The 27423-nt window shown below is 47.3% G+C and overlaps 2 protein-coding genes across 4 annotated transcripts in view; one reads left to right on the top strand and one right to left on the bottom strand.

Annotated features, from left to right (window-relative positions):
• Window positions 1–27423, bottom strand: part of LOC118393484 (F-box/LRR-repeat protein 17-like) — a 331937-nt gene that overhangs the window by 149329 nt on the left and 155185 nt on the right. The gene's annotated exons all lie outside the window — the stretch shown is intronic.
• LOC127907300 (uncharacterized) lies at window positions 12153–17172 on the top strand. 2 transcript variants are annotated; one of them, XM_052461811.1, is made up of 2 exons: window positions 12153–13687; window positions 15256–17172. In XM_052461811.1, the coding sequence occupies exons 1-2, from the start codon at window positions 13625–13627 to the stop codon at window positions 16438–16440; spliced, it is 1248 nt and encodes a 415-aa protein (XP_052317771.1). In that variant the 5' UTR covers window positions 12153–13624; the 3' UTR covers window positions 16441–17172. The 2 variants fall into 2 exon arrangements, with proteins under 2 accessions (XP_052317771.1, XP_052317772.1); XM_052461812.1 differs by lacking the exon at window positions 12153–13687 and adding an exon at window positions 14301–14607.

The raw sequence follows: 27423 nt of genomic DNA, 5'->3' as shown, positions 1-27423 counted from the left end.
CTGAGACTTTGAACAACAAGTCAGGATAATCTTCTTAGAGAGAACTGACCACCACTTTTTGAGTCACACTTTTCGCCATTAATTTAGCAATAGAAAACTGTGTTTTAATGGACTCTTCTGTGTGTAGAGGAGCTAATCCTGGTACGCTGTGGGTTGGCAGGGGCTCGCTGGCACCACGAGGGCCAAACCAGGGCTGCGTAGAGACGAACGGATGAAAGGACAGAGAGAAGAAAGAGAGTAAAAGAGAGAGAGGTGGAAGCCAGATCTGGCAAAGAGGAGTTTGTGGGTCCAGGTGTTATTAAAATGTTTATGTGGCGCCAACAAACAGAAGTGCAGTATTAAAGTATTAAAGATGTCTAAGAGAGGCCAGAGAGAGAGAGAGAGAGGGGGAGAGAGAGAGAGGGGGAGAGAAAGAGTCCCCCCCCCATTCACACTAGGGGCCCCCATTTGACTGTGAAAATATGCATATATCAAAAGGTGATAAAGAGCACAAACATACCCAAATGTTGTCATATTCTCAGATATATAGCGAAAACATTTCATAGTTTCGGGTTGGGGGCTAGAAAAGTAGAAGTCCTACGTGTGAGGAAAAAGGAAAAAGGCATTTTCCAGTGAAGTTACCTAATAATGATGCGTTTTAGACCAGTTTGAAGGTTTCTTCAATCGCTGGCTAGTGAATTTAAAACCTTTCTCAAACCAAGCTTCTGAAAATATCAGACAAGACTGCCAAGGGATAAATCTAGTTCTGGTGGAGGGGACAGCTGGAGCAACACCTAGGTGGAGGGGACAGCTGGAGCAACACCTAGGTGGAGGGGACAGCTGGAGCAACACCTAGCTGGAGGGGACAGCTGGAGCAACACCTAGGTGGAGGGGACAGCTGGAGCAACACCTAGGTGGAGGGGACAGCTGGAGCAACACCTAGCTGGAGCAACACCTAGGTGGAGGGGACAGCTGGAGCAACACCTAGGTGGAGGGGACAGCTGGAGCAACACCTAGGTGGAGGGGACAGCTGGAGCAACACCTAGGTGGAGGGGACAGCTGGAGCAACACCTTGGTGGGAAAACACAAACACACCATATCGTTAATCAAAAATAATAAGACATTTTAGACTTTGTTTTCCTACTCTGATGTTTAAACTGAACTGGATTGAGAGATTCTATTAGGGGCCAAACCGACCAATCCTGAGCCAGGAGGAGACTTCCCACCAATTAAAATTGATTGTGGTGTCCTTCAAAAAGGTCATTAGGGCCATTTCTGATGAAGAGATGGTGATAATGTGATAAGTGAGTAGAGTGCCGTGTGTGTGTGTGTGTGTGTGTGTGTGTGTGTGTGTGTGTGTGTGTGTGCGTGAGAGAGAGAGAGAGAGAGAGAGAGAGAGAGAGAGAGAGAGTGTATGCACATGTGTGTACAGCTCGTCGTCTGGCGGGGGTTCTGGGTAAAAAAACAACAAAAAAAGAAGCATTTCATCCCTAATGAGCAGCCTTTATATGTTCAGTATCGTTCTCGTTTCCTTGAAGGCTGTTCCTTTGGGGAACATAACACTTCCGACATCTCTATGTAAGATATGACAGCACATTAGACTGTGTACGAGTATGACCGCACTATTTCACCTACAAGACTATATCATACCAGCACTGTTTGTTTTCCCTCTCATCTCCTCTCTACCAAACTGTGAAAGAGCACACCAGTAGCTCACACACACACCAGGCGTTATCCACACACACACACACACACACACACACACACACACACACACACACACACACACACACACACACACACACACACACACACACACACACACACACACACACACACACACACACACACACACACACACAGAAACAAACACAGAGTATAAGCAGACGTGTCTCTCTTGTCTCTCCAAGTCAGCCACACAGTAACCTGATAAGAACACAGCCCAGCTGACCAGTCAGAGCCGGGCCATAAGAGATGGGTTGAGGGGAGTTTACATTAACATTTAAGCCCATCATTCACAGCTGTGGTCCGTTCCAGAGGTCTCTGGCCGAACTCGCTCTCCACTCTGTTTGGACCTCTGTCTCTCTCGGGGTCAAAGGGAGAACATCCCCCAGCTTGATTTACAAGCTGAACACGTACGGGAAAACAGAAGCCGCCTTAGCACTGTTTAAACTCGATATGGAACTTAATACCACGCTTTTCCCCCCTTCAAACTGGGACCACCTCCCTATGACAGAGTTACCCAAAACAGGCACTTTGGTTGGGAGTCCTTCCATTAGTAAAAAGTTCTGTACAATATCTACAATGTTGTGATTGAAGGTTGTGGATCAGTAAAATAAAACAGTGGTTCATACCTGAGTTAGACAAACACAGCAACGCGGGCCACAGCAACGCGGGCCACAGCAACGCGGGCCACAGCAACACGGGCCACAGCAACACGGGCCACAGCAACGCGGGCCACAGCAACGCGGGCCACAGCAACACGGGCCACAGCAACACGGGCCACAGCAACGCGGGCCACAGCAACGCGGGCCACAGCAACGCGGGCCACAGTAACACGGGCCACAGCAACGCGGGCCACAGCAACACGGGCCACAGCAACGCGGGCCACAGCAACGCGGGCCACAGCAACACGGGCCACAGCAACACGGGCCACAGCAACACGGGCCACAGTAACACGGGCCAAAGGGTGCGAGACGGGGGAAGCAGAGATAGTAGGGAGAAGGAGAGATAGTAGGGAGAAGGAGATGGCAAAGAGAAAAAGAGCGATTTTTAATGTTGAGCTCAGAAAACTAATGAAACAGAAATAAATATTCATGGACAACCTGTGTGTGCGTGTGTGTGTGTGTGTGTGTGTGTGTGTGTGTGTGTGTGTGTGTGTGTGTGTGTGTGTGTGTGTGTGTGTGTGTTCCTGGGGTCTTCACTGTGGGTGAAGTGTAAATATGATGTTGGAAATCTCCTCTGATCTAAAGTCAGAATCAAAGGAGTAGGTTTTCTCAGTTGGCTTGTGCAATACGTGGTTTGTGTTTCTCAGAGAGTGATGAACACACACCAAAGCAGATAGTGCTGAAGTCAACACGGAGCAGCTGTAATTTAGGCTGCATAATTTACACACACACACACACACACACACACACACACACACACACACACACACACACACACACACACACACACAGAGAGAGAGAGAGAGAGAGAATCTAATGAAGGAACGTGTAGAATAAACGTGTAGAATAATTCTGGAGTGGTGTGTGTGAGTGCACCCAATTTGAAAAAGGGAGGCGCACACAACGACATTTAGAAGCTAAATTAAAAATAGCCTTGATTTTTCTAGGTGCGCTGGTGCGCCTAAATGTTTTTTTTTTTTTGCAATTTTTTTTTTTTTAATTTGTATTTTTTTTTTTTTACCTTTATTTAACTAGGCAAGTCAGTTAAGAACAAATTCTTATTTTCAATGACGGCCTGGGAACAGTGGGTTAACTGCCTGTTCAGGGGCAGAACGACAGCTCGGGGGTTTGAACTTGCAACCTTCCGGTTACAAGTCCAATGCTCTAACCACTAGGCTACCCTGCCGCCCCAAATTAAAAGTCCAGATCGCAGAGCAAAATATTTCGACCATATGCAGGTAAAACAGACGCACTGTAGAGCCCTGGACTAAAACGTTCCACATGACTGTTCTACACTTCCTTTCCCCAAAGTGACAACCAAATAACAGACCTTTCAACCAGGAGTTTATAACCAACACCACAAATCCAATTAGACCAATACTTTCACATCAATCCATAAAACATGTGCTTCCACTTGGACACAGGACAGTTGTTAACTGCCACGGGGACTGAAAGGTGAGGAGCAAACAGCCAATTAGCAGAGGTTTATAGCCAAACAGCCAATTAGCAGAGGTTTAGAGGTTTATAGCCAAAACACCAATTGTTGTTGTTTACCATCACTCATTCATATATATATTTGTTTATGTACATATTCTTATTCATTCCTTTACACTTGTGTGTATAAGGTAGTTGTTGTGAAATTGTTAGATTACACGTTGGATATTACTGCATTGTCGGAACTAGAAGCACAATCGTTTCGCTACACTCACATTAACGTCTGCTAACCATGTGTATGTGACAAATACAATGTGACTTGATTGAAATAAAAGTCATTTTCCTCAACGTGTTTCACCGCTTTGACTAGACCACACATATCTGATGCTTCACCAATTCTACCTGAAACACACACACACACACACGCACGCACACACACACACACGCACACACACATGCGCGCGTACACACATGCGCGCGCACACACACACACGCGCACACACGCCACAGGGACAAGGCGTCAGAACAACAAACAGCTATCACTACTGTGAAAGTTAGTCAGCATCGAGGCATTGAAGGCACTGATGCACACAGAGACCGACACACAAACACACACACTCTCTCTCTCTTTTGGCTTTCAAAACAAGGGTATGAACCTGGGTTCAAATAAATGTGTATTTGTTATTTAACCCTTTACATTGGTGGGAATTGGCCTGTGTGGATCGGGCTGACTTGAAATGCATAACCATAGTAGCAACTGGAAAGGGAACAGTTTGGAGAGAATAGAAAAAGTTAACACACAACAGTTCACATGACAAGACTGATTCCAAACATTCCAGTTTGTTTTACGAGCATTTTACATTGACTGTACTTTCCAAGACATTCAGTAACATAACACTGTTCCTGGAAAATGTGGCGGGGTAGGTGCAACGTAAGACAAAATAAATGACGAGGCTTTGAGTGAGAGGACTAACTGGTGTCTCCAAGTGGACACACACCTCTCTAAAGTGTGCACAGTTCCTAAACAATTTCTATGCCCTTTTATGCCTCAAAGTAGAGTCTTTAACTCTTAAGGTACTCTGAGCTCTCTTACAGTAGCTGTGCTGTTGAGGAACTAGAGCAGGGCTATTTAACTACATTCTTATGGGGGTCAGATTTGAAAAAGGTTATTTACAGGGGGGACAGACATTTTCTACATGGGATTACTCTTCCTAAAACCGGTCTAAAAAAAACTATGCACAAAATACAATTATAATCTTATGAGGCAATTTTACTGAAATGTAATTTATCTAAAAGTTCATTTTAAGAGCTTAAAGATGACCCTAATTCAGTGCATCAAATTGCTTAAATAATTAAACGCATTTGAACTGTTCCTTCAAAAAGTATTCACACCCCTGGACTGTTTCCATATTTTGTTACGTTACATATTGTGTGTCACTTGACGAAACACCAATTCCCCATAATGTCAAAGTGGAATTGTGTTTTTAGAAATGTTTACAAATTAATAAAAAATGTAAAGCTGAAATGTCTTGAGTCGATAAGTATTCAACATCTTTGTAATGGCAAGCCTAAATAAGTTCAGGAATAAACATTTGCTTAACAAGTCACATTGTGTGCAATAGTTTTTAAATTTTTTATGACTACTTCCTCTCTGTACCCATTTACATTACATTACATTTAAGTCATTTAGCAGACGCTCTTATCCAGAGCGACTTACAAATTGGTGCATTCACCTTATGACATCCAGTGGAACAGCCACTTTACAATAGTGCATCTAAATCTTTTAAGGGGGGTGAGAAGGATTACTTTATCCTATCCTAGGTATTCCTTAAAGAGGTGGGGTTTCAGGTGTCTCCGGAAGGTGGTGATTGACTCCGCTGTCCTGGCGTCGTGGGGGAGTTTGTTCCACCATTGGGGGGCCAGAGCAGCGAACAGTTTTGACTGGGCTGAGCGGGAACTGTACTTCCTCAGTGGTAGGGAGGCGAGCAGGCCAGAGGTGGATGAACGCAGTGCCCTTGTTTGGGTGTAGGGCCCACACATACAATCAATTATCTGTAAGGTCCATAATTTAAGCAGTGAATTTTAAACACAGAACCAACCACAAAGACCAGGGTGGTTTTCCCAAGCAAAGAAGGGCACCTATTGGTGTTTAAAAAAAGAAGACGCAGACATTGAATAACCCTTTTCTACCTGAACGTGGGGCCTAGTGGTTAGAGCGTTGGAATAGTAACCGGAAGGTTGCAAGTTCAAATCCCCGAGCTGACAGGGTACAAATCTGTCATTCTGCCCCTGAACAGGCAGTTAACCCACTGTTCCTAGGCCGTCATTGAAAATAAGATGTTATGTTTTGGGCAAATCCAATACAACATATTCCTGAGTACCACTCTTCATATTTTCAAGCATACTGGTGGTTGCGTCATGTTATGGGTATGCTTGTAATCATTAAGGACCGGGGAGTTCTTCAGGATACAAAAAACTGAATGGAGCTAAGCACTGGTCAAATCCTTAGAGGAAAACCTGGTTCAGTTTGCTTTTCACCTGACACTGGGAGATGAATTCACCTTTCAGCAGGACAATAAACTAAAACACAAGGTCAAATCGACACTGGAGTTGCCTAGCAAGAAGACAGTGAAAGTTCCTGAGTGGGCGAGGTACAGTCTTGACTTAAATGTACTTGAAAATGTATTGAAAGACCTGCAAATGATTGTCTAGAAAAATGTAACCAACCAAATTGACAGAGCTTGAAGAATATTGAAAAGAATGAAAAAAAATGGGTTTCACTTTGTCGTTATGGGGTATTGCGTGTAGATGAGTGAGAAAAAAAAACGAATTTAACGAATTTTGAATTTAGGTTCTGACACAACAAAATGTGGAATAATCCAAGGGGTATGAATACTTTCTGAAGACATTGATTGTACTTATAACACAGTTGACCTGCATCACATTATTTCATTTCTACCTTCGTGTCTGTTTTACATACATACAGTGGGGCAAAAAAGTATTTAGTCAGCCACCAATTGTGCAAGTTCTCCCACTTAAAAAGATGAGAGAGGCCTGTAATTTTCATCATATGTACACTTCAACTATGACAGACAAAATGAGAAAAAAAATCCAGAAAATTGTAGGATTTTTAATGAATGTGTTTGCAGATTATGGTGGAAAATAAGTATTTGGTCACCTACAAACAAGCAAGATTTCTGGCTCTCACAGACCTGTAACTTCTTCTTTAAGAGGCTCCTCTGTCCTCCACTCGTTACCTGTATTAATGGCACCTGTTTGAACTTGTTATCAGTATAAAAGACACCTGTCCACAACCTCAAACAGTCACACTCCAAACTCCACTATGGCCAAGACCAAAGAGCTGTCAAAGGACACCAGAAACAAAATTGTAGACCTGCACCAGGCTGGGAAGACTGAATCTGCAATGGTTTGAAGAATTCAACTGTGGGAGCAATTATTAGGAAATGGAAGACATACAAGACCACTGATAATTTCCCTTGATCTGCGGCTCCACGCAAGATCTCACCCCGTGAGGTCAAAATGATCACAAGAACGGTGAGCAAAAATCCCAGAACCACACGGGGGGACCTAGTGAATGACCTGCAGAGAGCTGGGACCAAAGTAACAAAGCCTACCATCAGTAACACACTACGCCGCCAGGGACTCAAATCCTGCAGTGCCAGACGTGTCCCCCTGCTTAAGCCAGTACATGTCCAGGCCCGTCTGAAGTTTGCAAGAGAGCATTTGGATGATCCAGAAGAAGATTGGGAGAATGTCATATGGTCAGATCAAACCAAAATATAACTTTTTGGTAAAAACTAAACTCGTCGTGTTTGGAGGACAAAGAATGCTGAGTTGCATCCAAAGAACACCATACCTACTGTGAAGTATGGGGGTGGTAACATCATGCTTTGGGCTGTTTTTCTGCAAAGGGACCAGGACGACTGATCAGTGTAAAGGAAAGAATGAATGGGGCCATGTATCGTGAGATTGTGAGTGAAAACCTCCTTCCATCAGCAAGGGCATTGAATATGAAACGTGGCTGGGTCTTTCAGCGTGACAATATCCCAAACATACCGCCCGGGCAACGAAGGAGTGGCTTCGTAAGAAGCATTTCAAGGTCCTGGAGTGGCCTAGCCAGTCTCCAGATCTCAACCCCATAGAAAATCTTTGGAGGGAGTTGAAAGTCCGTGTAGCCCAGCAACAGCCCCAAAACATCACTGCTCTAGAGGAGATCTGCATGGAGGAATGGGCCAAAATACCAGCAATAGTGTGTGAAAAACTTGTGAAGACTTACAGAAAACGTTTGACCTCTGTCATTGCCAACAAAGGGTATATAACAAAGTATTGAGATAAACTTTTGTTATTGACCAAATACTTATTTTCCACCATAATTTGCAAATAAATTAATTAAAAATCCTACAATGTGATTTTCTGGATTGTTTTTCTCATTTTGTCTGTCATAGTTGAAGTGTACCTATGATGAAAATTACAGGCCTCTCTCATCTTTTTAAGTGGGAGAAACTTGCACAATTGGTGGCTGACTAAATACTTTTTTGCCCCACTGTATATATCATAGGTAGATGATGTAATGACACCACAAAAAATATAGCGTCGCACGTGCAACACAGCAGTCCTAACCGAGCCCACAATGTCCGCTGTGTGGATCGAGCAGTCAACAAGTCGAACAGTCATTTGAAAGAGTAAGAACATTTCAGAGAGACAACACAAAGATGAAATCCATTAACCCCAAGATAACGGAATTCATTGCCCTTGACAATCAATCGTTCTCTGTCGTGGGTGATGTTGGCTTTCGCCGAATGGTCGAGCACCGGTACACACTACCAAGTAGGCGCTATTTTTCCAGATGTTGCCCTACCTGAGTTACACAGCGTCCGTGAACTGCTTGCTATGGGCGTCGCTGCTTCACGACTGACATTTGGACCAGCGATGTCAGCCCCATGAGCTTTATGAGTCTGACAGCACAGTGGGTCGACGAGGACTTCGTACTGAGGGAAGCCGTATTGCATGCTGAAGACTGTGCTGGTTCTCATACCGCTGCTGCCATTTCAATGGCATTTGAGAACATGTTTGAAACTTGGAAACATGAACACTCCCAGCTCCACTCAAACAACTGACTCAAGAAATAAGCTCCACTGTGTCCGGTGCAGACCCTGTCATGGCCCTGAAACACCTGTTCAACAAAAATGCCAACACAGACCGTCGGCTTAACTTGGAAAAGTACTCTACTCGAGGCTGTGGACAAGTGATTCGGTGGCATTCTCTCTGAGCCTCTTTACTATGTTGCCACCGTGCTTGATGCTTGGTACAAGGACCGCTACTTCGACGCAGACAAGAAACAGGGCTTACGTGAAATGTTACAGACACAGCTGGACAAGATGGAAACGGACACAGTGACAGTGAGCACCGAGGAAGAGAGGCCGCGGACAGAGATGAAACTATGATGATGGTTGAGACTGAACAAATGAACAATGAAACAGCACAGCAAGTAAGTGAAAGAAATAGGTTTTGATTGTGATTTACTGGTAATGGGGACAAATGTAAATGCCAACAAAATAACTGTGTGTGTGTGTGTGTCTCTCTCTCAACTATTTAACTGAACTAGAATGCTTAAAAGGCCGCTACAATTTGAAATATCGGATATCGGTATTGTTACTTTTTTGGCAAGGAAAATATTGGATATCTGTATCGGCCTAAAACATCATATTGCTGCATCACTATTGGCAACATCAAGCACAGACAGACAAACTGACAGACTGGTGGAGCAACGAGCTACTGTCTTCAGGTGCTGCACTACGGAGTAGGTGAGAAACACACACATCAACCCCAAGTAAGGACTACAGGTAGTGCTGTGTGTGTGTGGACAGTCTAGCTTGAAGACTTACTGCACACTCTTGACTTCTAATGCGTAGCATACTGCCATTCGGACTCTAAACACACACGTCTCTCTGTCAAAGTCTCTTTGATCTTCTGTGGCATTGTGTCACTGTCTTCTATGGTCAGCCACATTCTATACTGATGCAGCTCCAAGGCCACAGACACACATCAAACAACGCATCGTATCCCCCCCCAAAACACATTTAATATTAAAAAGGCCTGAATCTGCACATTTACACATTTACACAAACACACACACACACACGTTATTCAAATCCAAACACAATCCAAGTCTATCGCTGAGGGCAGACTCAGACTTCCGACCCTGTATTCTTTGATCCCATTGGCCACAGACCAGGGGTCCTTTTGTAGTCATTGGAAAATGTGCCCGTGACTCAAACACACAGTCTCTCCCAGGCCTCATATAATTAACATCAAAGGACAAATATCCCCCCAAAACATGGAAGCGAGGGAGACATGCTCCCAGACACACACACAGACAGACCCACACAACCTCTTAATTAGCTAGGCCTCTGGCCCTGTAGCAGTCCTCCGAGGATCCATTGTGATCCCCAAACAACACACACACACACACACACACACACACACACACACACACACACACACACACACACACACACACACACACACACACACGCACACACCCAGCCCCCAGGCCTTCTGTTGTGATAGTGATGAGCTGATGTCTGTGTGGTGTGTGTACTCGTTAGCCTATCCTTCTCCCTCATCCTCTCCTCTCCTCTCCTCATTATCTCCCCTCTAGCATAGCTATAGTACTGGTGGAATGACATCATTGTTCTCGATAGCCTAGAAGCAAATACACCTTGGATGGATATGGTTATAGTCACATCAGTAGAGTGGTCTAATAGACAGTCTGTGATCCCACATAACACAGACTGGGAGGTGTTTCTGGGGCCGCCACTGAGCCACGTATGCAGTGATCACACATACAAGACACACGCACGCACGCACGCACACACATCGATCCATGCTGAGAGCAGCTGGGGCGTGCTATTGGTCAGACGGATCCCCTGTGTGGTTGCCGCGGGATACAGCTACTCTTCGGCCAATCAGATCACTGACCGCACAGGAATGACCTGACCTTAGAGTGTGACATACGCCAAGTCACACCAGCATCAGAGGGGCAGCCGGCCGCACGCACGTCAAAGTCAGAGCACAGACAGAAGAACTCTGTCTGGCCTAACACATCACAGAGGTCAATATGGATAATCCGCGCAAGCCATGTGTCCTGCAATAGTGATGCGCGGGTTGACTCATAACCCACACTCTGTGCGGATTGAACAAAAAGTAAACAATACCTTATAGGCCACACTGCATTTTTTCTTTCATTATTTTAGGCTATCTGGCATTAGTGCATAAGCTTTAGAGCCCAACTGTACACGCGCCAAATATCTTACACGCCAATCGTGGTCCCCTCTCCCTCCGGCCCCCTCTCCTTCCAGCCCCCCTCTCCTTCCAGCCCCCCTCACTCCAGCCCCCTCTCCTTCCAGCCCCCCTCTCCCTCCAGCCCCCCTCTCTCTCCAGCCCCCCTCTCCCTCCAGCCACCTCTTCTTCCAGCCACCTCTTCTTCCAGCCCCCTCTCTCTCCAGCCCCCCTCTCCCTCCAGCCCCCTCTCCCTCCAGCCCCTTCTCCCTCCAGCCCCCTCTCCCTCCAACCACCCTCTCCCTCCAGCCCCCTCTCCCTCCAGCCCCCTCTCTCTCCAGCCCCTCTCCCTCCAGCCCCCTCTCCCTCCAGCCCCCTCTCTCTCCAGCCCCCCTCTCTCTCCAGCCCCCTCTCCCTCCAGCCCCCTCTCCGCAGTATTAACGGCAGACGGATGCTCTGACCTTTTCACTCTAATCAGATCCCTATTGGCTCTACTAGACCCAGAGGACATGAGTCACAACCAGTGGCTACAACACCAGCTCTCACACTAGTCACACTTAATGTGTCAAAACGGCGCACGCAACCTATCAGGAGCAAGTACAGCAACATGCTAGGAGGAGTGGAGAACAGCGTGGACATATCCAATGTGAACTTTCTCAGCATTGGACTACAGTGACAAAGTCACAAGATTCCGTGGAAAGGGAGGAGGGGTGTCTGTGGGTGATGCTTGGAGAAAAGCAGCAGTGACATGGTGGATATTAGCCTTCGACTTACATTAGATCTCGCTCGCACGCGCATACGCACAGACACACACAGACACAGACAAGCCATCCCCTTACATTAGCAACCACACATCCAGCGATCAGTTAATGCTGTCCGCAGGCTATTACTCCAGACAGATGGCAGCTGCTCTCCTCTCTCTCCTCCTCCTTTATTCCTACTTTATTCCCCTTTTCCGGTGAGAAGATGTAGATAGATAACGGCCTTAAAATAACTAATATCTTTCCAATAAAGCCATTAACACCGACCCCCCTTGTCTACGTCTCTCACTCGCCGTCTGATTGGAGGGCTCTGAAGCAGTGTTGATACAGAAGGGTTCTCGAACAGATAGTGCCGACTCTCCAACTAGACGAGCTATTTAAAAGGCATCTGCGTAAACAGGCAGGGTAAAGGTTAGGGAAAACAACACTATCAACCACCAAGCCACACGCACAAACCACAGGACTCCCTCTGTGTACTCCATCTCTCTGTCTTTCAGTCTCTTATTGAAAGTATTGATTGGGCAGGCTTAAATGACCCTGAACCGAGCAACCAATATGTGGAGGCTGAGAAGTGATCACTTCATAGTTCATCAATTATTAAGATGTTTTTCATTTCCTGTCTGTGGCCCTGAGGCCTAATAATAGTTGTGTGTGTGTGTGTGTGTGTGTGTGTGTGTGTGTGTGTGTGTGTGTGTGTGTGTGTGTGTGTGTGTGTGTGTGTGTGTGTGTGTGTGTGTGTGTGTGTGTGTGTGTGTGTGTGTTCCTCTCTCTGGGATCCTGAGATAACTTACCCTGGAGACCCGTCTCTCCATCCCTCGCTGATCCCTCTTCAAGGGAAGACAGAATGGACGGAACCTCACTAGGCTCACAAGAGGCAAGGGGCATTTTTATCAGCTTTCCCTTTAATACAAACTGGGTGTGTGAGTGTACTAACTGCAGAGCGAGATACACTGGAACACACAAACCATCTTATCATCCATTTACAGCTGGCAACACACACAAAGCTACCCTGTTATGAACACACTGTGGAGAGAGAGGAGAGGAGGAGCAGAGGAGACGAGAGAAAGAGTGTGGGTGCAGAGGAGACGAGAGAAAGAGTGTGGGTGCAGAGAAGACGAGAGAAAGAGTGTGGGTGCAGAGGAGACGAGAGAAAGAGTGTGGGTGCAGAGGAGACGAGAGAAAGAGTGTGGGTGCAGAGGAGACGAGAGAAAGAGTGTGGGTGCAGAGGAGACGAGAGAAAGAGTGTGGGTGCAGAGAAGACAAGAGAATGAGTGTGGGTGCAGAGGAGACGAGAGAAAGAGTGTGGGTGCAGAGGAGACGAGAGAAAGAGTGTGGGTGCAGAGGAGACGAGAGAAAGAGTGTGGGTGCAGAGGAGACGAGAGAAAGAGTGTGGGTGCAGAGAGAGACGAAAGAAAGAGTGTGGGTGCAGAGAAGACAAGAGAATGAGTGTGGGTCCAGAGGAGACGAGAGAAAGAGTGTGGGTGCAGAGAAGACGAGAGAAAAAGGTTGGGTGCAGAGAAGACGAGAGAAAAAGGTTGGGTGCAGAGAAGACGAGAAAAAGAGTGTGGGTGCAGAGGAGACGAGAGAAAGAGTGTGGGTGCAGAGAAGACGAGAGAAAGAGTGTGGGTGCAGAGGAGACGAGAGAAAGAGTGTGGGTGCAGAGGAGACGAGAGAAAGAGTGTGGGTGCAGAGGAGACGAGAGAAAGAGTGTGGGTGCAGAGGAGACGAGAGAAAGAGTGTGGGTGCAGAGGAGACGAGAGAATGAGTGTGGGTGCAGAGGAGACGAGAGAAAGAGTGTGGGTGCAGAGAAGACGAGAGAAAGAGGTTGGGTGCAGAGAAGACGAGAGAAAGAGTCTGGGTGCAGAGGAGACCAGAGAAAGAGTGTGGGTGCAGAGGAGACCAGAGAAAGAGTGTGGGTGCAGAGGAGATGAGAGAAAGAGTGTGGGTGCAGAGGAGACGAGAGAAAGAGTGTGGGTGCAGAGAAGACGATAGAAAAAGTGTGGGTGCAGAGGAGACGAGAGAAAGAGTGTGGGTGCAGAGGAGACGAGAGAAAGAGTGTGGGTGCAGAGAAGACGAGAGAAAGAGGTTGGGTGCAGAGAAGACGAGAGAAAGAGTGTGGGTGCAGAGGAGACCAGAGAAAGAGTGTGGGTGCAGAGGAGAGAGAGAAAGAGTGTGGGTGCAGAGAGACGAGATAAAGTGTGGGTGCAGAGGAGACCAGAGAAAGAGTGTGGGTGCAGAGGAACCAGAGAAAGAGTGTGGGTGCAGAGGAGACCAGAGAAAGAGTGTGGGTGCAGAGGAGACCAGAGAAAGAGTGTGGGTGCAGAGGAGACCAGAGAAAGAGTGTGGGTGCAGAGGAGACCAGAGAAAGAGTGTGGGTGCAGAGGAGACGAAGAAAGAGTGTGGGTGCAGAGGAGCAGAGAAAGAGTGTGGGTGCAGAGAAGACAAGAGAATGAGTGTGGGTGCAGAGGAGACGAGAGAAAGAGTGTGGGTGCAGAGGAGACGAGAGAAAGAGTGTGGGTGCAGAGGAGACGAGAGAAAGAGTGTGGGTGCAGAGGAGACGAGAGAAAGAGTGTGGGTGCAGAGGAGACGAGAGAAAGAGTGTGGGTGCAGAGGAGACGAGAGAAAGAGTGTGGGTGCAGAGGAGACGAGAGAAAGAGTGTGGGTGCAGAGGAGACGAGAGAATGAGTGTGGGTGCAGAGGAGACGAGAGAAAGAGTGTGGGTGCAGAGAAGACGAGAGAAAGAGGTTGGGTGCAGAGAAGACGAGAGAAAGAGTGTGGGTGCAGAGGAGACGAGAGAAAGAGTGTGGGTGCAGAGGAGACGAGAGAAAAAGTGTGGGTGCAGAGAAGACGATAGAAAAAGTGTGGGTGCAGAGGAGACGAGAGAAAGAGTGTGGGTGCAGAGGAGACGAGAGAAAGAGTGTGGGTGCAGAGAAGACGAGAGAAAGAGGTTGGGTGCAGAGAAGACGAGAGAAAGAGTGTGGGTGCAGAGGAGACCAGAGAAAGAGTGTGGGTGCAGAGGAGACGAGAGAAAGAGTGTGGGTGCAGAGAAGACGAGATAAAGGGTGTGGGTGCAGAGGAGACCAGAGAAAGAGTGTGGGTGCAGAGGAGACCAGAGAAGAGTGTGGGTGCAGAGGAGACCAGAGAAAGAGTGTGGGTGCAGAGGAGACGAGAGAAAGAGTGTGGGTGCAGAGGAGACGAGAGAAAGAGTGTGGGTGCAGAGAGAAAGAGTCAGGGTGCAGAGGAGACGAGAGAAAGAATGTGGGTGCAGAGGAGACGAGAGAAAGAGTGTGGGTGCAGAGAAGCGAGAGAATGAGTGTGGGTGCAGAGGAGACGAGAGAAAGAGTGTGGGTGCGAGAGAAAGAGTGTGGGTGCAGAGGAGACGAGAGAAAGAGTGTGGGTGCAGAGGAGACGAGAGAAAGAGTGTGGGTGCAGAGGAGACGAAAGAAAGAGTGTGGGTGCAGAGAAGACAAGAGAATGAGTGTGGGTGCAGAGAAGACGAGAGAAAAAGGTTGGGTGCAGAGAAGACGAGAGAAAGAGTGTGGGTGCAGAGGAGACGAGAGAAAGAGTGTGGGTGCAGAGAAGACGAGAGAAAGAGTGTGGGTGCAGAGAAGACGAGAGAAAGAGTGTGGGTGCAGAGGAGACGAGAGAAAGAGTGTGGGTGCAGAGGAGACGAGAGAAAGAGTGTGGGTGCAGAGGAGACGAGAGAAAGAGTGTGGGTGCAGAGAAGACGAGAGAAAGAGGTTGGGTGCAGAGAAGACGAGAGAAAGAGTGTGGGTGCAGAGGAGACCAGAGAAAGAGTGTGGGTGCAGAGGAGACCAGAGAAAGAGTGTGGGTGCAGAGGAGACCAGAGAAAGAGTGTGGGTGCAGAGGAGACCAGAGAAAGAGTGTGGGTGCAGAGAAGACGAGAGAAAGAGTGTGGGTGCAGAGAAGACGAGAGAAAGAGTGTGGGTGCAGAGGAGACGAGAGAAAGAGTGTGGGTGCAGAGGAGACCAGAGAAAGAGTGTGGGTGCAGAGAAGACGAGAGAAAGAGTGTGGGTGCAGAGAAGACGAGAGAAAGAGTGTGGGTGCAGAGGAGACGAGAGAAAGAGTGTGGGTGCAGAGGAGACGAGAGAAAGAGTGTGGGTGCAGAGGAGACGAGAGAAAGAGTGTGGGTGCTGAGGAGACCAGAGAAAGAGTGTGGGTGCAGAGGAGACGAGAGAAAGAGTGTGGGTGCAGAGGAGACGAGAGAAAGAGTGTGGGTGCAGAGGAGACGAGAGAAAGAGTGTGGGTGCAGAGAAGACGAGAGAAAGAGTGTGGGTGCAGAGGAGACGAGAGAAAGAGTGTGGGTGCAGAGGAGACGAGAGAAAGAGTGTGGGTGCAGAGGAGACGAGAGAAAGAGTGTGGGTGCAGAGGAGACGAGAGAAAGAGTGTGGGTGCAGAGAAGACGAGAGAAAGAGTGTGGGTGCAGAGAAGACGAGAGAAAGAGTGTGGGTGCAGAGGAGACGAGAGAAAGAGTGTGGGTGCAGAGGAGACGAGAGAAAGAGTGTGGGTGCAGAGGAGACCAGAGAAAGAGAGTGTGGGTGCAGAGAAGACGATAGAAAGAGTGTGGGTGCAGGGGAGACGAGAGAAAGAGTGTGGGTGCAGAGGAGACGGGAGAAAGAGTGTGGGTGCAGAGAAGACGAGAGAAAGAGGTTGGGTGCAGAGAAGACGAGAGAAAGAGTGTGGGTGCAGAGGAGACGAGAGAAAGAGTGTGGGTGCAGAGAAGACGAGAGAAAGAGTGTGGGTGCAGAGAAGACGAGAGAAAGAGTGTGGGTGCAGAGAAGACGAGAGAAAGAGGTTGGGTGCAGAGGAGACGGGAGAAAGAGTGTGGGTGCAGAGGAGACCAGAGAAAGAGTGTGGGTGCAGAGAAGACGAGAGAAAGAGTGTGGGTGCAGAGAAGACGAGAGAAAGAGTGTGGGTGCAGAGGAGACGAGAGAAAGAGTGTGGGTGCAGAGAAGACGAGAGTGGAAAGCGTCTCCGATTCCCCATCTCTCCCTCTCGGCCCATCAGTGTGAACTCGTTTCTGGGGATGCGCTGCAGGGTTCAACACGAGGCTCCGTTCATAACAGCAGGACCACAAGGATCACTACACACCCCTGAGCACACCCCTCCCATTCACTCTCAGAGACAACTAAAAAGTAGCAGGAAATGGGTGTGCTACAGGTCAAAGTAAATACCTGCATTTCTGCATGCGGCTTCTACAAATAAGATGTGTGGAGTGAAATGTACGACTTATCTCGCTCTATACCCCCCCCTTTTGTCTTTCTGTATTGCGCTCTCTCTCTCTCAGTAGCTGTTTTTATAAAAGCAGCTGTATCGTAAATGGGCCCATGCTGTAGCTTTCAAAGGTAAATTGATGTCAGCAGCGCGGCAGTACGTTTGCATAAAACCGTGGGAAGATGGGCCAAGGGAAAGTCACTCTGAGAGCTGAAAGCAAACTGACAGCTGCCTGACTAACTAAAGCTTTCACATACTTTAACCCTCATTACAGAATGCAACGCAACCTCCAAAGAAAATTGAGGCTCTTGACATAACTGTACGCTGTGTACGGTAAAGGACTGTGATAAAGCTCCTGTTGCAGGTCTAGTAATTCATGCAGGCAAAGAAAAAAATATGAAAAGGTAGATAGACGTGATGCACACGATATGCCGGTTGCATTCCACACTCTTTTTGATGTGCAAAGAAAGAAAGAAAGAAAGAAAGAAAGAAAGAAAGAAAGAAAGAAAGAAAGAAAGAAAGAAAGAAAGAAAGAAAGAAAGAAAGAAAGAAAGAAAGAAAGAAAGAAAGGAGAAAGAGAGAGCGAGAAAGAAAGAAAGAAGAGAGAGAAAGGAGAAAGAGAGAGAAAGAAAGAAAATAAATAAAGAGGACAGAATTGTTGGATAACCTTTCTAATAACGGAGGCTATTGAAAAACAGATTGTATTTTACGCTAGTATTTTACAAGCGGACTGTGGGCTTGACAGACAGACAGGGCCTGAAGGCAGCAGTCAGACTGGCTTTCAGAACACAACTGGGGAACTCAAGACTCCCAAAGTTCCCCTCAAACCAGCTCCATTTATCAAACTTTGGACACAGGGTGATGTTTTCATTAAGAAAATATCTACAGTGTGACATTTATAGCGGCCTGTTAAAATGAAGATATATTGCAGTTTTCACAAGGTGGCAAAAAATAGATCCATCTATCTCTCTGCTGAAACATCTTACAGAGAAGGCCTTATTAATGTAACGCATCCACAATCAACCAATCCCCAGAGAATATGCTAATCCATAACTTCTGGAAGCCTGTAGAAGTATTTTACGACGGCCTGTAAAAGCTTTTCTGGAAAACTGTCTCTGTCAGGTCCAGTTGTTCGACGTGACGAAGCAAGACAAGCGATTTCACTTCGCAAGACATCATTTGTGCTTCATCCGGTCTGTGATTGAGAATCTTAAATTGAAAGGTCCTCAGAAAGTGGCTGCTTGAAAACAGCCCTGATGTAAAGTCAAGACTGAAGGGGGATGGTGGTTGATTTTTTATAAGGGCCAGGAGGACTAAGTTCTCGCCAGAAAGACTGGTTCTTCTTCAGTCATATCACAGCAGCTTAACCAAGACACTGAACATCATACTGTGCTTTAAAGTCAAGTCTCACTGAATCACACTCAACGTTCATCTGAGTAAAAGTGTTTTCATAACCATCCAGAGGTTAAATACCTTTTTATCAGAGACCTTATTAAAATATATATATATTTTTCTCCCCTATTTCGTGGTTTCCAATTGTTAGTAGTTACTATCTTGTCTCGTCGCTACAACTCCCGTACGGGCTCGGGAGAGAAGAAGGTCGAAAGCCATCCGGCCTCCGAAACACAACCCAACCAAGCTTCTTAACACAGCGCGCATCCAACCCGGAAGCCAGCCGCACCTGGCGACCTGGATAGCGTGCACTGCGCCGGGCCCGCCACAGGAGTTGCTAGTGTGCGATGACACAAGGATATCCCTACCGGCCAAACCCTCCCTAATCCGGACGACGCTAGGCCAATTGTGCGTCGCCCCATGGACCTCCCGGTCGGGGCCGGCTGCGACAGAGCCTGGGCTCGAACTCAAGAGTCTCTGGTGGCACAGCTAGCACTGCGATGCAATGCCTTAGACCACTGCAGAGATGTACCTTTAACAAATCGCCAGGCACAGAGAGCTTCATCAGGCACAGTGGCACGCCAAGCGCTTCTCTTCATCATGTACGCGACCTGGGACCCATGACGGCAGCCATGCTTGATCAACACAGATGAGAGGATGACAGACGAGTGGAGAAAGTGAATGACGAGATTGAGTGAAGAAAGGGATGTAAAAGAGAGGAGTGATTGAGACTGCTGATACGGTGAATAGGATGCCCCAAGAGACCCTGATATCTACCCCTGAGGACAGTGTGTGTCTCTCTCTCTGTGTGTGTGTCTCTCTCTCTCTCTCTGTGTGTCTCTCTCTCTCTCTCTGTGTGTCTCTCTCTCTCTCTCTGTGTGTCTCTCTCTCTCTCTCTCTCTCTCTCTCTCTCTCTCTCTCTCTCTCTCTCTCTCTCTCTCTCTCTCTCTCTCTCTCTCTCTCTCTCTCTCTCTCTCTCTCTCTCTCGTAGTTATTTATATATGAAACACTATGATCAGGGATAACGTCCATGATTCCATATCCCATACTGTGCATTAGTGCCTAATACAGCTGCTTTAACTGGCAAATGACAAATCCGGGTTAAGTATCCATCTCAACAGCAGTCCAATTGAAAAGTCCTTTAATCCACTAATGTTTTCTCTCTCTCTCTCTCTCTCTCTCTCTCTCTCTCTCTCTCTCTCTCTCTCTCTCTCTCTCTCTCTCTCTCTCTCTCTCTCTCTCTCTCTCTCTCTCTCTCTCTCTCTCTCTTCTCTCTCTCTCTCTCTCTCTCTCTCTCTCTCTCTCTCTCTCTCTCTCTCTCTCTCTCTCTCTCTCTCTCTCTCTCTGTCTCTGTGTGTGTGTGTGTTGATCTATACACGACAGAGACCAGTGCTTCAGACTGAGAGCCAATGACAAGGGCTGTACTGGTGAGGAGATGAGTAGCTGACATGTTCTTAGAGCATTAGGATTGAACTAGGCCAGGGAAATATATATAATGTCCTTGGTTTTGAAAGAAATGCAAAAAATACAGAAATACAGTGGAGACCCATTATCAGCAGCCATCACTCCTGTGTTCCAATGGCACGGTATTGATTGATCATTAGAAAACCCTTTTGCAATTATGTTAGCACAGCTGAAAACTGGCCTCGTTAAACGAGTTGAGTATCCGGAGCATCAGCAATTGTGGGTTCGGTTACAGGCTCAAAATAGCCAGAAACAAAGAACGTTCTTCTGAAACTCGTCAGTCTATTCCATGCGAGAAATTGCCAAGAAACTGAAGATCTCATGCAATGCTGTGTACTACTCCCTTCACAGAACAGCGCAAACTGGCACTAACCAGAATAGAAAGAGGAGTGGGAGGCACCGGTGCACAGCTGAGCAAGAGGACAAGTATATACTAACCGGTACCCCCACACATTGACTCTGTATCGGCAGCCCCCTGTATATGGTCTCGCTATTGTTATTTTACTGCAGCTCTTTAATTACTTGTCACTTTCATCTCTTATTCTTATCGCATTTTTTGTTTTTTAACTGCATTGTTGGTTAGGGGCTCGTAAATAAGCATTTCACTGGAAGGTCAACACCTGTTGTAATCGGCGCATGTGACTAATACAATTTGATTAGAGTGTCTAGTTTGAGAAACAGACGCCTCACAAGTCCTCAACTGGCAGCTTCATTAAATAGTGCCCGCAAAACACCAGTCTCAACGTCAACAGTGAAGGGGCGACTCCGAAGTGCTGGCCTTCTAGGCAGAGTTGCAAAAAAAAAAAGAGCCATATCTCAGACTGGCCAATTAAGAGAAAATGGGCAAAAGAACACAAACACTGGACAGAGGAACTCTGCCTAGAAGGCCAGCATCCCGGAGTCGCCTCTTCATTCCTGATGTTGAGAAGTTATTTTTTAGTTCCTTGGAACTCAGTGGGGGGTCTCAACTTACTGTTGAGAGTTAGAATAGTAAAAATGTGTAGAATTGCAGGAAATTAACTCTAAAATGTCCCTTTTTTTCTCTCTATGCTGTCAATGTTTTGCTCGCAACATTTCAACTTAGGGCTCCCAAAAGGCTAAGGGCCGGCTCTGACTGCAGTGTGTGGTTGTGGCCCCACCCCCATCAAAGTCTCCATCTGTACTGTACGTATCATCCCATCACTATGGGAGACAGAGAGGGGACACGGTATACAGACCCTTCAGCCAGCACAGCCATGTGTGTGTGTGTGTGTGTGTGTGTGTGTGTGTGTGTGTGTGTGTGTATGCGCATGTCCAACCAAAGGCATCAACCGCTTCAAAGTTCCCACTCTGCCAGGCCGTGAGGCGGCCCGGCCTCTAACCACAAGGTCAAAAGATCAGCACCACTCTTTATTCACATTTTTACTCTCTATGGGTTTATGGCTAACTCTTATTTTCCCTCTTTTTACTGCCTCCCACAAGTCTGAGTTTCCGTAATCTTCCAGATCGGCTGCCAATACATTTCCCACCAGAGTTCACGCTCTCATTGGTGATTCACAGGATGGGAAAGGAGAGCCTACACACCTACACACACACCCCTACACACACACACCCCTACACACACACACCCCTACACACACACACACACCCCACACACACAAGCTCTGGGGACCTTCTTTAATAGTCTTTCACTTCTGACGGATCTGATAAGACCGGGGAGCAGAGGGGAGTTTAAATAGTGATCGCTCTAAACGAGGGAGAGAGGGAATGAGGGAGGTAAGGGGTGAGGGAGGAGGGAGGGAGGGAGGGAGGGAGGTTGGGGCCGAGATGTATAAGCCACAGCATATAGCTATTACCACTATGAGAGGGCTGGGAGCATGTGTAGAATAGACTGGGTGTGAGAGGCTGCTGGTGACCGGGGTGTTTCATAGCTCTGCAAATGGGACAAAGGTTTGGTATACAGGAATCAAAGCCTAAACCCTGGTGTTGCTAGCTGCAATCCTGCAACTTGAGTCATTGGGAACCACAACAGTTAACTTAGGGTCTCAGAACTAGCCAGTGGAGTTGGGGAGGCCACAGCTAAACATAACGTTTCGCCTGGAAAGCACATTCACCTCACAGCTATGAAAAGAAACCTCAGGCATTACAAACGCCCTAACTGAGGGAAATTACAACCTTTTGTGATGGTAACATCAACATGGTTTCTCACAGAGTTAAACGGAGAGGAACACATACACCTAAAAACAACCAGTGTTTTTAAAAACTCCATTTACCCCTCATCTTCTCATTCTAAGTCGGGGAATTCCTAGCTTCAGTAGAAAAAGGAAGACTCTTTAAAAAAAAAGAATAATAAAAAAAGAGTTGACAGTTGGGAGTTTCCAGCGGGAAAAGTTTCCAGAAAGTTTCAGTGTCTTGAGTGTTTATGCATCAATCCGTTCCAGCGGATCATTTTTAGGTACAGGAGTTTGGGCAGCCGATCAAGCACACGATACAGTATGGTCTGGCCTGGATATGTTAGGTTAGGGGGGGGGGAGCAGGCATTTGAACCGGGATGTGTTTTGGCACCCATTCAATGCTGAGCCGTCTAGGACATAGGGTTTTTCCCCAGTGGACTTTGAGCACTGGTCAACACCGAAACCTCCAAACCTACTATAAGACCATAGCAGAAACACACTAACCAACCAACCCACACAAACACCACCCCAGGAAACATGTCTCGGTGTGAACTGAGAGCATTGAGTGTGAAGAGTGTGGGCTGGGGTGTACAAAGGGCGTTTTGGCTCAGTGGTCTGTAACAGGTGACCGGATGTACACACACACACACCTCTCCTACTTCTGATATGGTTTAACAAAGCAGAAAGACAAGAGCATCCACTTACACCGCTGCACAACAGCAGTGACTGGGAATGTCTTCAAATTGAATATGCTAAAATTGTCCAAGGAACATTTAAGCTTTTTTCTAATCCACACCCTAGACAGACACACCCTCCAGCCTTTCGATGATACCTAATAGGCTACAATACCCTCTTCTTCTTCTACTTTAGTTAGAGAAGAGACATCCCCCTCTCCCCTGGTGACGGGAAGCCTGGGTAATTCTCTTAATCTGTGCCCAATTCTAGGCATTTACATAAACATGTGCACTCTCAAGCCCCCTTAATAGAAGAGCATTTTTAATACGCAATTACACTCCTCAATAGAATCCACTTATTAAGCTAGTGTGGGACAAACAGGTATGTACACAGAGAGGGACTCCAAGACACAACGGCTGAAGTGCTGCTCTGCCACCAGGGAGAGGTGAACTCAATAGAAGGAGCTCAATTCATTTAACCAGGGTTCATTAAACCGAGCGCGGTGGCTTCTCCCCGCTTCCCTCGTCTCATTTGTGCATGTCGGGCGCGAGTGCGTGCATGCGATCCACCCCCCCCCCCCCCATTTGACCACACCCTATACAACTAAACCATTCGTCCCTGGCCCTGCACATCAAACGGTCTTCACATCTGCATGGTCACACCTGTACGGTCTGGATCAGGACGTTTTCAGGACGTTTTCAGGACGTTTTCTTTTTTAAACCGCAGCACGGCTTTTCTGGCTGAGCATCTTTCCTTTATAGCTTTTGGGAGATTTTCTTCCACGTACAGATCTCAAGTTAGGATTTGGCCACCAATACTGTAGCCCCTTATTACAGCCAGCATCGCTGTGAAAGTACATTCCCTCAGACCTGTCTGAGAGTATTTGGGCAGAGCAGGATGTGTTGAAGGACGAGCGTCTGGACACAGGAAGCATCAGAGCCTGTATCCCTGTCCAGGCGGCCCGGTGTGCGACCCCCATCTCTCCCTGAGTGCAACGAGGCTCCCGGCTCTTTTGGTCCCTGGCCAGCGGAGCACTTCTTAAGCAGCGTTCTGTGTGATTACATCGCCTATTTTCTGAGTAGATGGCCTGATTCAGCACGACTCCAATAGCTTTTACACATGACCCGTAGATCCAGCTGGAGACTGAACAAACGCAAGCCCAGTTTAAGTGCTTCCCTCTGGGGTGGAATAATGGAGAGAGCCCCTGAGGGGAGTCGGACATGGAGCCCCTATGGCTAAGAACACACACAGCACTAAAGTGTCGTATTTACTGCAGACACTTGACCCGTACTCAATTAACAGAAGCTCTTTGAACACAACACATCTCCTAAACGACCCATAACAGCAGCGAGGAGGGGAGAGAGAGAAAAGGGTTGAAGGAGAGGTTTAGACAGAGAGAAACGTGTCCTTTCCCATGTGACTCAAATGCATTGGTTCCAGATGGGGGGGTGACTACTAAAGCCACAAGGTGAGTTTGAGGGAACACATTAAGGCTTATTTACACATGGCCATAGACTGCACTGGGACATAAAAGACAAGAGGATTTGGGGAGGTGAAGCTGATCCTAGATCTGTGGCTAAGAACAACTTGCACCTGGAGGGGCTGTTCCATCCTGATACTGTGTCAGCGGTATATCCGCCTGCTCTCAGCGAGGGTTTTCTCCAGACGCTACTGATCAACACAGTCGGTGCCTGACGCTGCCATTACTCAACATTAATAACCACACCGGCGTGTTCATCATACCGCGCTTCTACATCAAACCTGCCACAAATAATCACCTCGCCGCGCGCGTTTGTGTGCGCACACGTCACGCCGCCGTGATCAAACTCCTCGCGTCACACCGCGCCGGCTTTCCAAGCACCTCTTATTTCTCATGTGTGACACCAGGGAAGCAGAATAAAACCCGATTTTTGCGTCGACTCTGGTAAACAGTTGCCTAATATCCTGCGACAGCCCATACACGCACAACAATAAACCAGTCGTCAGTAAATAGGAAAAGCAATTCATGATTTATAAATCACGGGAGTACAAGGCAAAGGCTTGTTTAACTAATGTGCTGTCAAGGCAAGGTGCAGACCGAGTGTATGTGGAGTTTCTGACTAAAGTAGTCAGCAGATGATAGTCATTGTTTTAAGGTCTACGAGCTGAAGGAAGGGCCTGGATGGACTTTTGCACTTTTCCTCGGACACCCATAGAGAGACGAGGAAGAGAAAAGTCGCTTTTCAATGGTCCAGTTGAGCTCCAGGTCTACGATCTATCTGTAAGACTAGGAAACGGAAAGGAGGGGATGGGATGTCCTTTTGGACTTGAGCTAAAACGTCACGTGACAGGTAGGCAGGGATAAATCCCTGTCCCAAGCTCAGGTCCCCGCTGACATTTAGGTGACATTTAACAAACACCTGGAAACTGAACCGAGAGATCACACAAAAACCCTGGAGTTGAGAAAGACTCTGATATCAGGTGAGGTGAGACACAGTTGTATTATAATAATAATAATAATAATAATAAATGCCATTTAGTAGACAATTTTATCCAAAGCGACTTACAACAGTGAGTGGCCCCAGCAGGAATCGAACTTGCGATACAAGGCGTTGCTAGCGCCATGCTCAACCAACTGAGCCATACGGGACCAGCGTTGTATTTTATTTCCGTTCACAACATTCCCAAGACTTTGCATATTGGCAGTCAACTGCCCTTATCGTCCCATAATTATCCATTCCTACAGACACAACAGGCCGACACATGCCTATGCACCCTCGGAGTAATGCTTTTCTGGGAGAATGACTCTCAGATATTCACTATTTTATTAAAAACGTGTGAAAAAAAGTAGAGGAAAAGTCAGAGGGGCCCCCGAGCCATCCCTCATCTTATTTGATTTATATGAGAGGCGACAAAAATGTATAACAGGCAATTTGGAGGGTGATTTGTGAAGTGATGGAGATATGCTGAGAATGTTCGCCAGGAGAAAGGAGGGAGGAAAAAGGGAGAGAAAGAGAGGAGGGTGAGCCAATATTGATTTTGTTGTTTAAATGAAGCTGTCGGGAACGGTGTGAGAGTGAAAGACTGAAAGGGAGAGAGGGAGGCTTTGGGACGTGGTAAACACAACTATACGCCAAATGAACAACCCCCAGAAACTGTAAGTCCACGTGTCTGCTTTCAAAGTGGACAAGAGGCGAGCTGACTAGTTTTGCGCTTGCTCTCACCCTCACACACAAAATCGACACCCCACATACGCATCCCACCACGCATTCTCTCTCTCTCTCAAACACACACACAACTCCACACACGGGGACCCAAATCAACTCCAGGAAAACTCAAAGGCCAACATAAATACATGAACCTATGCAGGCACTTCAGGCAGAATGAAATAACTGAATAGTTTAGCAGTCCTGACAGAGACAGACACACCGTTTCACAACTGTACTGTTTAACAGAGAATAGTGAGGCGCTGGACTGGACTCGAGATCACTGATCGGAATATGTTCAAAGATGCATCATCCACCCAGGACTCCTCCAACAACATTGAGGAATATACATAGCCAGTAAGAGGCTTCATTAGGAAATGTGTTGATGTTGTACCCACAATAAAGATCCAGGTCATTCCCCAACCAAATACCCTGGATCAACCCTGCTGAGAGCCCGGACTTCATTCAATGTCAGCAGAACGAACCCTGATGGCTAGGTGGAGCGTACAAGGCAAGCAGGTACCAGCGCCGCAAATCCCTTAGCAACGCAAAAAGACGATACAGATTCAAACTTGAATTGATGTTCGACAACTCGGACTCGGAAACGCATTTGGCACGGACTACAGATGATCACGGACTACAAAGGCAAATACCCAATCCAACAACACCTCCACACTGACTCTTAGGCCTGATAAACTCCTCTCTACAGGCTGTTGTTGGTTAAGTCAACTAGCATTGTGGTGCCAGGACAACAACCTCTCCCTCAATTTCAACAAAGGAGTTGATTGTTGACTTCAGGAAGCAGAGGGAACATGCCCCGATCCACATCAACGGGACTGAGAATCAGCAGTTCCTGACCGTCCACATCACCGAGGACTTGACATGGACCAACAACACCCCCTACCCGTGTCAGGAGGGAGCAACAGTGTCTCTATTTACTAAGGCGGCTGAAGAAAATGGGCATGCCAACCCGGGTCTACTCCAAATACTACCGCAAACAACACAGAGAGAATCCTGACCTGTTGCATCACAGTCTGGTACAGGAATTGCTTTACCACAAGGCCCTCCAGGGGGTGGTGAAGACAGCCTAGTACATCACTTGGACTGTGCTCCCACCCGTTCAGGATAACTACGCAAAACAGTGCCCGAGGAAGGCCCAAAGCATCATCAAGGACCCCCAGACACGAGCTGTTCTCTCCTTTACGGATACCCACAGGCTATCAGAGACAGCTTCTAACTACAAGCCATAGGACTGCTGAACACTTGCACCTGACTGGTCACCTGCACTGACTCTCTGCACCTTAACACACTCACACACATATATATACAGGTAACTGCCAAAAATAATGGAAACACTTGAGTATATGGAGGATAGAAATGATATTGAAAGCAAATGCTTCCACATGTAGCGATGTGTCGTTTGAATGTGATATGTTGAACAATGCTGAACCTCGTG

This window comes from Oncorhynchus keta, chromosome 14 (assembly GCF_023373465.1).
Source record: "Oncorhynchus keta strain PuntledgeMale-10-30-2019 chromosome 14, Oket_V2, whole genome shotgun sequence".
In the NCBI taxonomy this organism is placed as follows: domain Eukaryota; kingdom Metazoa; phylum Chordata; class Actinopteri; order Salmoniformes; family Salmonidae; genus Oncorhynchus; species Oncorhynchus keta.
The sequence above is the reverse complement of the archived record's forward strand: the minus strand, read 5'-3'. Positions and strand labels throughout refer to the sequence as shown.